The 11,200-nt window shown below is 53.4% G+C and overlaps 1 protein-coding gene across 1 annotated transcript; it reads left to right on the top strand.

Moving 5' to 3' along the window:
• The first annotated feature begins 4,678 nt into the window (after window positions 1-4,678).
• LOC119103750 (uncharacterized) lies at window positions 4,679-10,581 on the top strand. The gene is made up of 3 exons (XM_037227385.1): window positions 4,679-4,850; window positions 7,060-7,248; window positions 10,209-10,581. Exons 1-3 carry the CDS (start codon window positions 4,802-4,804, stop codon window positions 10,409-10,411), a joined length of 441 nt encoding a protein of 146 aa, XP_037083280.1. The 5' UTR covers window positions 4,679-4,801; the 3' UTR covers window positions 10,412-10,581.
• The last annotated feature ends 619 nt before the right edge of the window (window positions 10,582-11,200 follow it).

The raw sequence follows: 11,200 nt of genomic DNA, 5'->3' as shown, positions 1-11,200 counted from the left end.
ATCCCGGGCTGTAACGCCTCCCCTGGCACGTGGTCCGTGCGCAAACAGCGCATGCACGAGCATCGCTCCACAGCCAGCGCCCAGGCACGTCTCGGGGCATGGGCGACCCGGACAGGTTAGAAGCGTAAGCCAGGCCGGAAACCAGGTATCCTACAACAGCAGACACGGCTCGCTCGTCTGTCGGCCAGTGGTCATATCAGGGAAGCAGGCTAATAAAGATGCAGTTGTGTATTGCACTGATACTGAGAAGATATTATTGGCGTAAGAGGGAACGCAGCTTCCTCTTTCACTACACGCTGGACATGACTCGATATGTACACCGTCCATGTACCATCACGTCGGCATGGATAAAACGTTGATAACATAATTTTACATGCACCGAGGTAAAGGTGGTGTCGTGAGCTCCTTCCATGAAACGAACAACTGAAACATAGCGGCGCGACAGAGCAGACAAAGGGCGCGACCTTCTCTGCCGGCATCAACACAGCCGCGGCGGGCGGCGAGGACCGCTGCCCTCCAGGTCAGACAGGGAGGCGGTCATTGGCACAAGATGCTTTTCAGCGGCAGTCACAGTTACGCCAACAATAACGACGGCGGAAACACAGCCAGAGGGGCGCCATGCGGCCGGGGCGCCGCCGCGAGTGACGGGGGGCACCGGTCAGAAACACCTCACACACAAGAGTGAACCGAAAGCTCGTGATCTTTTCTCCTGGAATACAGAGGAGAGAGAGATTTGCCAGCAACACACGACAACGGCGAAGACACGGCTAACTTGGGACGGCACACAAGGCCGCACCGTCGGGCGCCTCCGCCGAGAAATAAACACACGGCTTGACAAGCGTTTGAAGACATATCTTTAGATCGCTGAATGACGATATGTTCAGACGCATCCAGCACCGATTGCACCCACACGGATGGACAGAATGTCGGTCCCGCGTCGACACCACCACTACGTCCACCACGTCCGTGACAAGCGCATCGGGGCCGCCTTCGATCAGCTGACCACACCGCTTGAACGCCGTAGGTAGCAGGTAGAGCGTGGTGCGGTCTGACGGCGTGCGCACCGGACGCCAGCCGTCGCGGTTGTCGGGCGCGTGCAGCAGCGGCTCCAGCTTGGTCAAGAGCAGGGCTACCTGGACGGCGGCGCAGGCGTCGCACAGCGGACAGAACAGGCCGGGCAGGCCGCGCTCTAGGCCGCTGCTTCCATCCGGGTCGGCCACTATGAAGCGGGTGGACACAGCGAGTCGCGGTTCGTTCCACGCCCGCGCACGCCGCTGGTGTTCCTCTCGTACACGAGACGTGCAGCCGGCCGCGGACAGGACAGTGCAACAGAGGGAGTCAGAGGGCTAGACTGGCCACCACAGCGCCACGCAGGCACGGCCAGCGTCGAACCTGGGGAGAGGCATGAGGTAAAGGGTGGAGGAGCGGGGGACAAGTTCGGAGCGGTGTATTGCTACACTGCAGATGAGACCCTGTGTGAACATAAGACATTGGCATGCACGCACGGATCATGGGGCACCAAATTAAATCTAGGGACGTCAGACGGGACTAGACCGGTAGCGGCATCTGCTGACTGGCATAGGCCGCGCCAACTAGTGACGCGGGCGCCATTTTCACCGATAGATTTGCGAGCAACTTCAATTACGCTGCTCCAACGAGAAGAAGAAGCCAGACCAAATTAGTTGCTTCCTTTTGTTTGAGAGGCATTAAATGTCTACCCAGGCAGTTTCCATTACAGGCAGATTATAAGGTGGGATCGGATCGATTGAGCACACAAGTACCCGGGAACTCCTGCCTGCTTTTCAGGGCTCAGGTGTTCCGATCGCTTTCCAGTAATTTACAGACACGCTACTCGCTGGCCACGCCCGACTGGCAGGACAATTTCTGATGGAAGCGGTTGCTCTTGTTGCGGCTATCTGCCAAAGAGTCCTCTATTCTCATCATTGTTTTCGTCGTTTTTCCGTTCGTACTCGCCCAAACACAAACCTATCGCCTATTTTTTTTTTTTTTTTTTTTGTTCTCTTCCCGCTCCCCCATTATGGGGAAGCGCAGCAAGTGCAGGAAGGATGACACCGGTACAGACTCGACCTCGGCCTCTGACACAGAATCTCCCTTGGGTGTAGTCGGCGGAAGTGCCGCTGGCCGCTAAAAAACGAGTCTGCTTGCGTACAAAAAAACAATGTGGTTTTCGAAACAACTGCAGCACAATAGACCACATTTTCCGACTTCAAACTGACATAAGACGTTACTTAAACATCAGCATCACACGACTGCTATATTCCTGGATATTAATCGAGCCCACGATATGGTCTTTAAGCCTGCACTGATTTTCAAGCTTCATCAGTTAGGGCTTAAGGGCCATTTAGCACATTACCTCACTGGATTTCTTTCCAACATGAGGCCATTTCGTGTGAGATGTAGATCCGTCATTTCTGATACTCACTACCTAGGGAGCGACCTCCCACAGGGCAGCTGCATCTCACCCATTATATTTAAATCCATGACAAGCGATTTATTTGACTCACTACCACCGGCGTTTTTCCTTCACTTTTTGCGGACGTTAGCGCGATCTGGTGTTTGGGCGCTGAGTATGATCATTCGCTGCCACGGCTCCAAGCCACCCTTAACTAGGTGCAGCAGTGATCAGAGCGTTTGGGTTCCGTTTCTCCACTTCAAAGTCTACAGCTATGGTTTTCAGGAAAAATATGCGTCGTATTCCTAATTTTCGGCTCCGATCAGATAGGCATTGCATTCCTTTCACTTCGTCTGTTAAATTTATTGATATCGTACTTGACCCAAAATTATCGGTGCAACAGTACGCGGAGCATGTTCACTCCCAATGTCTAAAGAGACTAAATCTCTTTACATGCATTTCCGGATCAAGATAAGGTGCCGACCGCCAAACGTTATTACGTCTATAAAAGCTATTAGTTCTTCCCATCACTAAACATGGCTGCGCGGTATATATGCAGGAGGCAGCCAACACACTCTTTAACCACTATCCACCATACGAAACATGTTCTTGTGCATTGCCCAAGGAGTTTTGTGTGCTTCCCCGATTTCAGCTCTTGAAGTGGACGCTCGCGTTATGCATCTTTCCCTTCGATAAATGGAACACAAATTGAGATCCAAAAAGTGCGACAAAAGTGCAACAAAATCCAAATCACCCGGCATTTCAATCTATACATGTCTTACCTCACACTCACTACAGCTGCATAAGGCCGGCAGACCGCCGGTCAGGACTTACAATAGCATCTCGAACCACTGTACACCGTACCTCTCTCCAGTTTTCTCTACCGCCTTCTTCCGTGCCACCTGCCTTAGTAGTACCAACATGGTAGTTTACCCCTCGGAAAGTTTTGTTTCTTTTTGATGATCCCAAACACTTTTTCACAACAAGCTATGTTTAACAGACATTTAATCACCTAACTGCCAACAATCGAACTGGCAGTTCTGTTTGTACCAATGACTCCAAGGCCAATAACCACACCGGATGTACAGTAATTTGCACTGAACATTGCGATAAAAATTGTTGGTTTCTGGGTGGCACATCAGTATCTTTGGCTGAATTATTTGCTCTTCTTGTATTACGGCACATTCCACAACTCAGCCATACAGCGAGGACAATACTGATCTGTTCGGATTCGAAGGCAGCTTTACAATCTCTTATCAACTCAGACTTCACTCACCACCTCCTCGTTAACATCGTCAATCTCTATGATATATTACGCATACAGGGCATGAAAATTGAATTTTTATGAATTTCAGGACAAAGAAGCATCACGGGCAATCAGCTGGCTGACCAACTATATAAAGAAGCTTTGACAGCCCGTCACATCATGGAGACCCCCGTTGATCATGCATCTACAAAATTTTCGATTCGCACACTGACAAAACAATTTTTGCTACGACAATGGACCGGTACTAACAGAACACAGCCTCACGATATCAAACAATACATTTCCCCTTGGCCATCAGCACACCGTGAAGACCGTTTAGGGGAGAAGGTGTTGGCCCGTCTACGAATTGGACACACTACACTCACGCATAGTTACATATACTTAAATCATCCCGTCCTCACGGTCAGCCGTGCGATCATTCATTTTCGGTTAAACATGTGATTATTTAGCGCGCCAAATATAAACAGCAATGCAAATATATGCAGATGTATTGTCATAAGTACAAAATCGAGTTTTTTTAAGAAACGTTCCTCGCCATGGCCATCCTCAGTTGCTTAACATCGTCTTCAACTTTTTCAGACTTAACGGTTTGCTTCAAACCATGCAAAAGTCAATAAACGTACTTTTATTCACACACATTATGACATCAATCTGAAATTATATCTTCCAGGGGTGAAATGGCGCGAACGGGCAAAAACAATTCAAACAGATAAAACGAAACAGATAAAGCGGAAGTTTACAGACTTTCGAGCATTGTCATTTGCATTGAGTTCACAGTTCAAACAGGCTAGATTTGTGGGCCTCCGTCGCGGGATAACCAAGGAGCGAACACTTGAGCGAGGGTTTCGCGCCGTCGCTGCACCGCATTAGTCCTCGCGCAGGTGCGCGCGGCCACGCGTTTCGTTATTGACGCGTGCCCGCCGCGGCCGAGAGCATCCGTCTACGCCGCGTCGTTGCCGGTACGCGCGCCGTCGACGGCAGTCGGGGACAGGGGGCGGGGTCTTGCGGAGCGCGACACGGGAGGGGGGATCGGCCGGCGGTGTTCGAGTGTGAAAGACGGGCGCCTCGGGGAGCGCCGCGCGGGACACCGGAGCGGCCGGTGGCGGTGCGAACCTCTGAGAATGGCGGGCATCGCATCGGTTCTGGCCCTCGTGCTCTGGGCGGCAACAGGTAGGTGAACTGGAGCAGCCGTCCTCGGTGGGTCACCGCTTATCAAAATGCTCTAACCGCACTCGCTGCCCGTTTGCCGCTCTTCAATCCCTTCATTCCTTGATTTGAGTTTGACAGCGTGGCGCAAATTTCTGGGCTGTGTTTCGGTTATATCAGTGTTTAATGTAACTAAAAAGTAAAGTAAATAAGCTCTTCTTGTCGTACTTCATTTTGGGTTCCTTACTGAAACCACGCCGGGAATTACTCCAAAAAGTGACGGACACGAACAATCGGCCGTATGTGCCCGATCACCAGCCCGGACGCGTACAGTCGCGACGGACACGGTCCGCCCGGCTCTCGTTTCGAAACAGCCTGGGGCCGAGCGGACGCGTTCCCACGTGAGTGAGCGGGTGGGTGGCGGCGGGGAGGGGCGTCACGGTTGGGCGGCCAGCGTCGGCCCCGGCTGCGGGCGGGGCTGTGCCAGCCCCAGCCGCGAGCAGCCTGATTCCCGGTCTGTCATGCACAGCACAGCTTCATTGTGGATGGCCGCTCCGGACTGGAACACGGGTCCAGCTGCCCCGGACGGGAACGTGGATCCGGCTGCTCCAGACGGGAACACGGATCCAGCCGCTCCGGACGGGAACACGGATCCAGCTGCTCCGGACGGGAACACGGATCCAGCCGCTCCGGACGGGAACACGGATCCAGCCGCTCCGGACGGGAACACGGATTCGGCTGCTCCGGACGGGAACACGGATCCAGCCGCTCCGGACGGGAGCACGAATCCAGCTGCTCCGGACGGGGACACGGATCCAGCCGCTCCGGATCGCGTCACCGGGCGGCGCGGGTTCACACGGGACCGAACGCCGCTGGGCACTGGGGGTTGGGGGGGGGGGGGGGGGGTAGCACGGGCCACGAAGCTATGGACGACCGGTCACCGTTCCGCATACCTGATGACAGTGGGCACACACCTCCGGTCTGCACCGCTGCACCACTACAGCCGCGTCCTGAATCGATGCCAGCCGTCTCTGACCGCCGCTGACCCAGTCGCCGGTGAGCGGTGATCCATAGCGGTCCCAGGCCCACGAGCCAGCCCATCAGTAGTCACAAGTCCGGCCTTTCGCCGTGCCTTCATGCTGACGCGTGCGACCGTAATCAGGACTACAGCGGTGAGACGAGGCCAGACGAGAAGCGGCTGTGCTGCGCCTGCCCGCGGTGGTGACGGACGGTGCAGTTACGGTGAGACGAAGCCGGACGAGAAGCGGCTGCGCTGCGCCTGGCTGTGGTGGTGACGGACGGTGCAGTTACGGTGAGACGAAGCCGGACGAGAAGCGGCTGCGCTGCGCCTGGCTGTGGTGGTGACGGACGGTGCAGTTACGGTGAGACGAAGCCGGACGAGAAGCGGCTGCGCTGCGCCTGGCTGTGGTGGTGACGGACGGTGCAGTTACGGTGAGACGAAGCCGGACGAGAAGCGGCTGTGCTGCGCCTGGCTGTGGTGGTGACGGACGGTGCAGTCACAGTGCCCGTATCCTGCCGGCTCCACACGGCATGCCCAGGCTAGCGAGCGACGAGAGCACGTTCCGGCCCCGCGTCGCCGGTTCGCCGCAGGCAGCTGTCGTGACCTCGGCCATCCGTTGGTCCGAGGCGTGTCGTCGCTCCGGCTGGGTGGAGCCTGGCTGAGCAGGCTGAATGGGACTGAACGGGCTCCATCAGCCCGCTAACCCGGTGATCGTGATTTGTAATTGCTGCTCAGTTGAAGTGTGGGTGATGCAGAGCCCACCAGCTTTGGTGGTGGAAAATCGTGGAAGGGAGAGAGAGCGAGAGAGGGAGAGAGAGGAGAGAGAGAGAGAGAGGAGAGAGAGAGAGAGAGAGAGAGAGAGAGAGAGAGAGAGGAGAGAGAGAGAGGAGAGAGAGAGAGAGAGAGAGAGAGAGAGAGAGAGAGATATATATATATATATATATATATATATATATATATATATATATATATATATATATATAACCATCATACACAGGCCTACCACACGATACACCGTAGACCATAGACCATCAATAATAAAGCTGTAAACATATAGGCGAATGTGGACATCTAATTTATAGATATTGAGGCGTCTATAATAACGCACAAAGCAGGTGGCTCGCGGGCGCCGGCCGCAGCCACCTGCCCCCGCTGCCCCTGCCCCCCCCCCCCCCGCTGACCCTGCCCCCCCCCCCCTCCCGTGTGCCGCAGAGGCCGAGGCGCTGCACTGCTACGCTTGCGTGCCGAACCAGCAGATCGCCGGCGTGCAGATCCCGGCAGCCATCGCCAACAAGACGAGCGGCTTCCCGCGCTGCAGCGCGCTGAGTCTGGCCGAGCCGGCGCTGCGGTTCGAGATGACCTGCCCGGCAGGCCTTGACCGTTCCTGCATCAAGATCCGCGGTGGGTCGGTGGCGGCCGGTAATGGCTGCTGGTAATGAGCGCGCCGCCGCACGGCAGCAGCCGAGCGTGCCCGGCAGGCGGGGCACGCGCGCCTCCGCCGTCGCGCTCGTTACTGACCGCTTCACACCATCCCGACCGTCATACTGGCACGCGAGTATCCTGCTCGTGCCAGTGTTACGAGCCGCAGGCGCATGGAGCATTACGAGTTGTGAGCAAAGGAAAGGGAACTGAGTATGGCATATTTCAAAGTTTGCGAACCGAGCAAATATTTAAAGGGGATGTCTCACCTGGAGTTTTTTTTTCTCAAACGCATACTCTATTGAAACCTTAGGACCAGTTTTGTCCAAGAACTCTACTGGGTAACGCCACTGCCGCACAAAATAACAAAATAATGATAAAACTATTATTAGCTACGCGCCCAAATTGCGCTGTTAGTGCTTCGTAACGGCACTAGACTTCTTCCCTTCAGTTGCCTAACCACCGTTGTCATGACAACCGCTCCGGCACCCCTACAGGTGCGAATAAAGGAATGTTTGCGGTTGGCGCAGTAAGCGGCAAGGACCTGTTACCGAGAGATCAATCGCTTGGAGTGTGAACTAGTGCGTCACTGCGGACCATGTCATACTCCCATTCCCAAAGCCAACGTGCGCCTCAAAAAAGTCACTGTGGTAAACGCCATAGGGTAGAGATCAAAGTCATAGTGTAACGCTTCTTCGAATTCACGAGATAATAGCTTCATGTTCGCATCTGTTGTCGTCTACACAGTGTTTCAAGATTTCGTAGCATTTATTCCACAAACGTTTTGATGTATTAGTGTGTTGCAAACATTACAGGACACACGCGTGAGAAAAGCAAGGCAAATGAAAAGTATTCAGTTCATAGTGGTGAAGCAGTGAGTCAGATGTGGTTACCACCGCAAGAGCGGCTACTTCAAATCGAAATTCTGAACTATTGAGAGGAATTTCAAGAAAACTGGCAGTACTTATCAAATCACATGCGTCTGATATAGCAATCGGTGAAAAATACAGAAAGGTGGCATGCCACCATTAAACCGAGAGCGGAGCTTTTGTTCTTTCCATGGTTCTTTGAAAGGGAAGAAGGCTGATCGTTTGTGACCGCTTCAGCGAGTCAAAAGCCCTTCGGGTGACTTGGAAAGTGGTTTGGATAATTACAGGCCAATTTCTACCTTGATCGGATCATGCCGCCGACTTACCTTGAACTGTCAATGCCTCTCGTCGCTGAGGACAGGATTCTGAATCACGGCACAGTCGACGAAGCAAACAAGGCCAGAAATTAAACCCTAGGCAGGTATTTGTGACACTGCAATGCGAATGCCATTTGAGAACTTGCAGTGCATTGAAAGTCACCGCCCACCTCATATTAGTTGCATCGCGACGACTGAAACACGTCACTGTGGCCAGATAAATTCCTATATCTATATCTTTTTCGGTATTTTACACTGTATGGTTTGGGACACTCAGAGTCGGCCGTCAACACGCACCCGGGTGGCCGGCTGGATACCCTTCGCTTTGGTGCGGGGTCAATTCCCCCTGAGGTCTCGGGAGCTAAGAAAGCTAGAGGCAACAACTTCACAGGGTGTGTTGACCTGTACGTGAGCTCACTTAGATCAAAGTGTGAGGTTCCTAGGTCGTGACTTTCTGAATTAAGGTAAAACAATGTCAAATTCCAGGCTGGTCACCAAAGGGCCCCTGAACCTGAATAACTGTTTCTAAGTCATAGGTCACACGCTCATTTAAGGCCAGCGACTTTCTTTGACTTTTTGATGGTCATGGTGACCAGAATCATGCAAGTCTGCTCTGAGTTTTGCATTTGAATACGCGACAAAGATGACGCTAGGTGATATGTTCCTAAAAACGAAATGTTGACCTGGATCATTTTAGGTCAATGACCTATTCTAACCTCGTCCATGGAAGAGGTAGAATACGGTTCCTGCTATCAGTAGATTTAGAATGAGCACCAGAAACCATCCGATACAGCAAGCTCTTGGGTATTGAAACAGGTTGGTTTCGACCTTGGTCCGGCCTTTATACCTGACCTTAGGTGGATGTAATTTGCTCATAAAATTATTGTGTTGCCCAAGAAAGCATCTCAGAGATGTATGGCTTCGTCTAACCCTCCGTTGTTTCATCAGATTGAACGATTCCCTAGAAATTGACTTCGCTAAAACCATAGCCTGACTTTAACCTGACATATGTCAGTGGCCTTATAAGGTGCATCTAATTTGTTGACAGCACACGATCCGCTATTCAATTGGCTACTGCTGTGCGAAGTGTGACACGACTACCCCGCGCCGTTTGGAAACCATTCTGGAACAACCTTTGGGGAGTCACTTCGAACCCCCTACCCGAGCGCCTGTTAAAAACAGCGAATCGGCCGACCGGCCGGGCCATAGGAAATGTACTGATTTGTCGCCGACCTGTCACCGAGCCGGCCGACCAACGATATAATAGTTGTAACAATCGTAAAATATTTTTGCCGCCGGGTTGCAATGGAACGTAGAAAAGGTACCAGGGTCCGGTAGAGTGGGATAAATTACAGAAACTTTTGCTTGTGTTATGTGACGAGCTTATTACCATGGAGGCATAATATATATGCATGGAGACCTCATGTTATGTTTTGCATAGTGCGCTGTATTTTTTCGTCTTGACGGTTACCAAAGTTGGCTGTCCTAAAACATTTTTGGCTCCTAGTTTCGCATGAATATATGCTTTTTTGTTGCCGATCTTATACACCAAGTCGGCAGGATTTATCAGTTTATTCCCCACCACTTCTTGATTTTCAGCGTTGCGGCATACAACAGGTATCGTTCCGACCCCACTCTACACGATCTGAGGAGTAAGGGGCAGCTTCAGTTCATCAGAGGACCATGTCGCTTTGTCAGCCAGTGTTGCCGCCTGACACTGACAGTGACCGATACTGACACTAGCGCTGTCCCTCAGACGATAGCGGGAACGAGATGCGTAGCTGCTTCTCCACCGCCATCAGCCGCTGCACCAAGACCTCCAAGAAGGGACAGGTGCTCTGCACGTGCAAGAATGATCTCTGCAACGCGGCGGGCAAGACGGCGCCGGCCGCCGCTAGCCTGGCGCTGGCGCTGGCGCTGACGTCAGTGTGCTTCGGTCGCCACACTAGCGCCGCCTAGGGGATGAACGGCGTGACGTAGGCGGCACGCTCCGGCCCGGCCGGGCACCCTCAGTTTGTCATCGTCGCTAACCGCGCGATTAAACAGCACCGCATCGCGGTAACTGACCACGGCGCGCGCACGGGAGAACGCCGCGCCCGGCTGGCCCAGGGCCAAGGCAGGGGGGGGGGGGGGGCTGCCGCGCCACAGCCGAGCCGTCCACCGTCACGCAGCTCCACCACGGAACCGCCGCCAGCCGACGGGTCCGGCGACTACTGGGAACCCCGTCAGTCGTCCTAGGTCAGGCCTATTGAGCTGGTAGGCTTTGCTGTCAGGCCCAGTGAGTTGTGGTCACGGTCATGTCAGCGTCAGCGAACATACCCACGCAGTGTATTTTTGTCTACATGTTTTCTGGGGGCGCTATGCCGTGGCGAAAGCCAGGTTTGCCGCTCCGACGCGTCGCGACAGCTGTAAGGGCGTGAGTCAGACAGTGTACTGAAGCTGAGAGCTGCGACGAGTACGAGATGCGTACGGACGCCGATCGCACCGGTGTGGGATCTAGTTTAGCCGGACTCGGCTGGTGTGCGGACGGTGTCTACTCTTGCCACAGAGAATGTTCAATGATCGACGTTTTGTGACAAATACATGTTTTTACTGTGGAGTTATTCAATCAAATGCGCGCTGTATTTTCGCAAACCTGCGCATAACCACGGAAATTGTGCAATCTAGAGGACAATCCAGGTATTGATTGCAACTAGTTGCCATAACGGTCCGGCGTCTTATGATCTCTTTGGTGCACAGAAAGCTGCC

Source organism: Pollicipes pollicipes, unplaced genomic scaffold, assembly GCF_011947565.3.
Source record: "Pollicipes pollicipes isolate AB1234 unplaced genomic scaffold, Ppol_2.1 Scaffold_5724;HRSCAF=6776_pilon_pilon_pilon, whole genome shotgun sequence".
NCBI classification, from domain to species: domain Eukaryota; kingdom Metazoa; phylum Arthropoda; class Thecostraca; order Pollicipedomorpha; family Pollicipedidae; genus Pollicipes; species Pollicipes pollicipes.
The sequence above is the reverse complement of the archived record's forward strand: the minus strand, read 5'-3'. Positions and strand labels throughout refer to the sequence as shown.

Excerpts from the sequence above, each read along its gene's own strand:
- LOC119103750 (XM_037227385.1), top strand. The coding sequence starts at position 4,802 with ATGGCGGGCATCGCATCGGTTCTGGCCCTCGTGCTCTGGGCGGCAACA. Across the intron at positions 4,851-7,059 it reads CGTGCTCTGGGCGGCAACAG|AGGCCGAGGCGCTGCACTGC; the intron begins GTAGGTGAACTG and ends CGTGTGCCGCAG. Across the intron at positions 7,249-10,208 it reads TTCCTGCATCAAGATCCGCG|ACGATAGCGGGAACGAGATG; the intron begins GTGGGTCGGTGG and ends GCTGTCCCTCAG.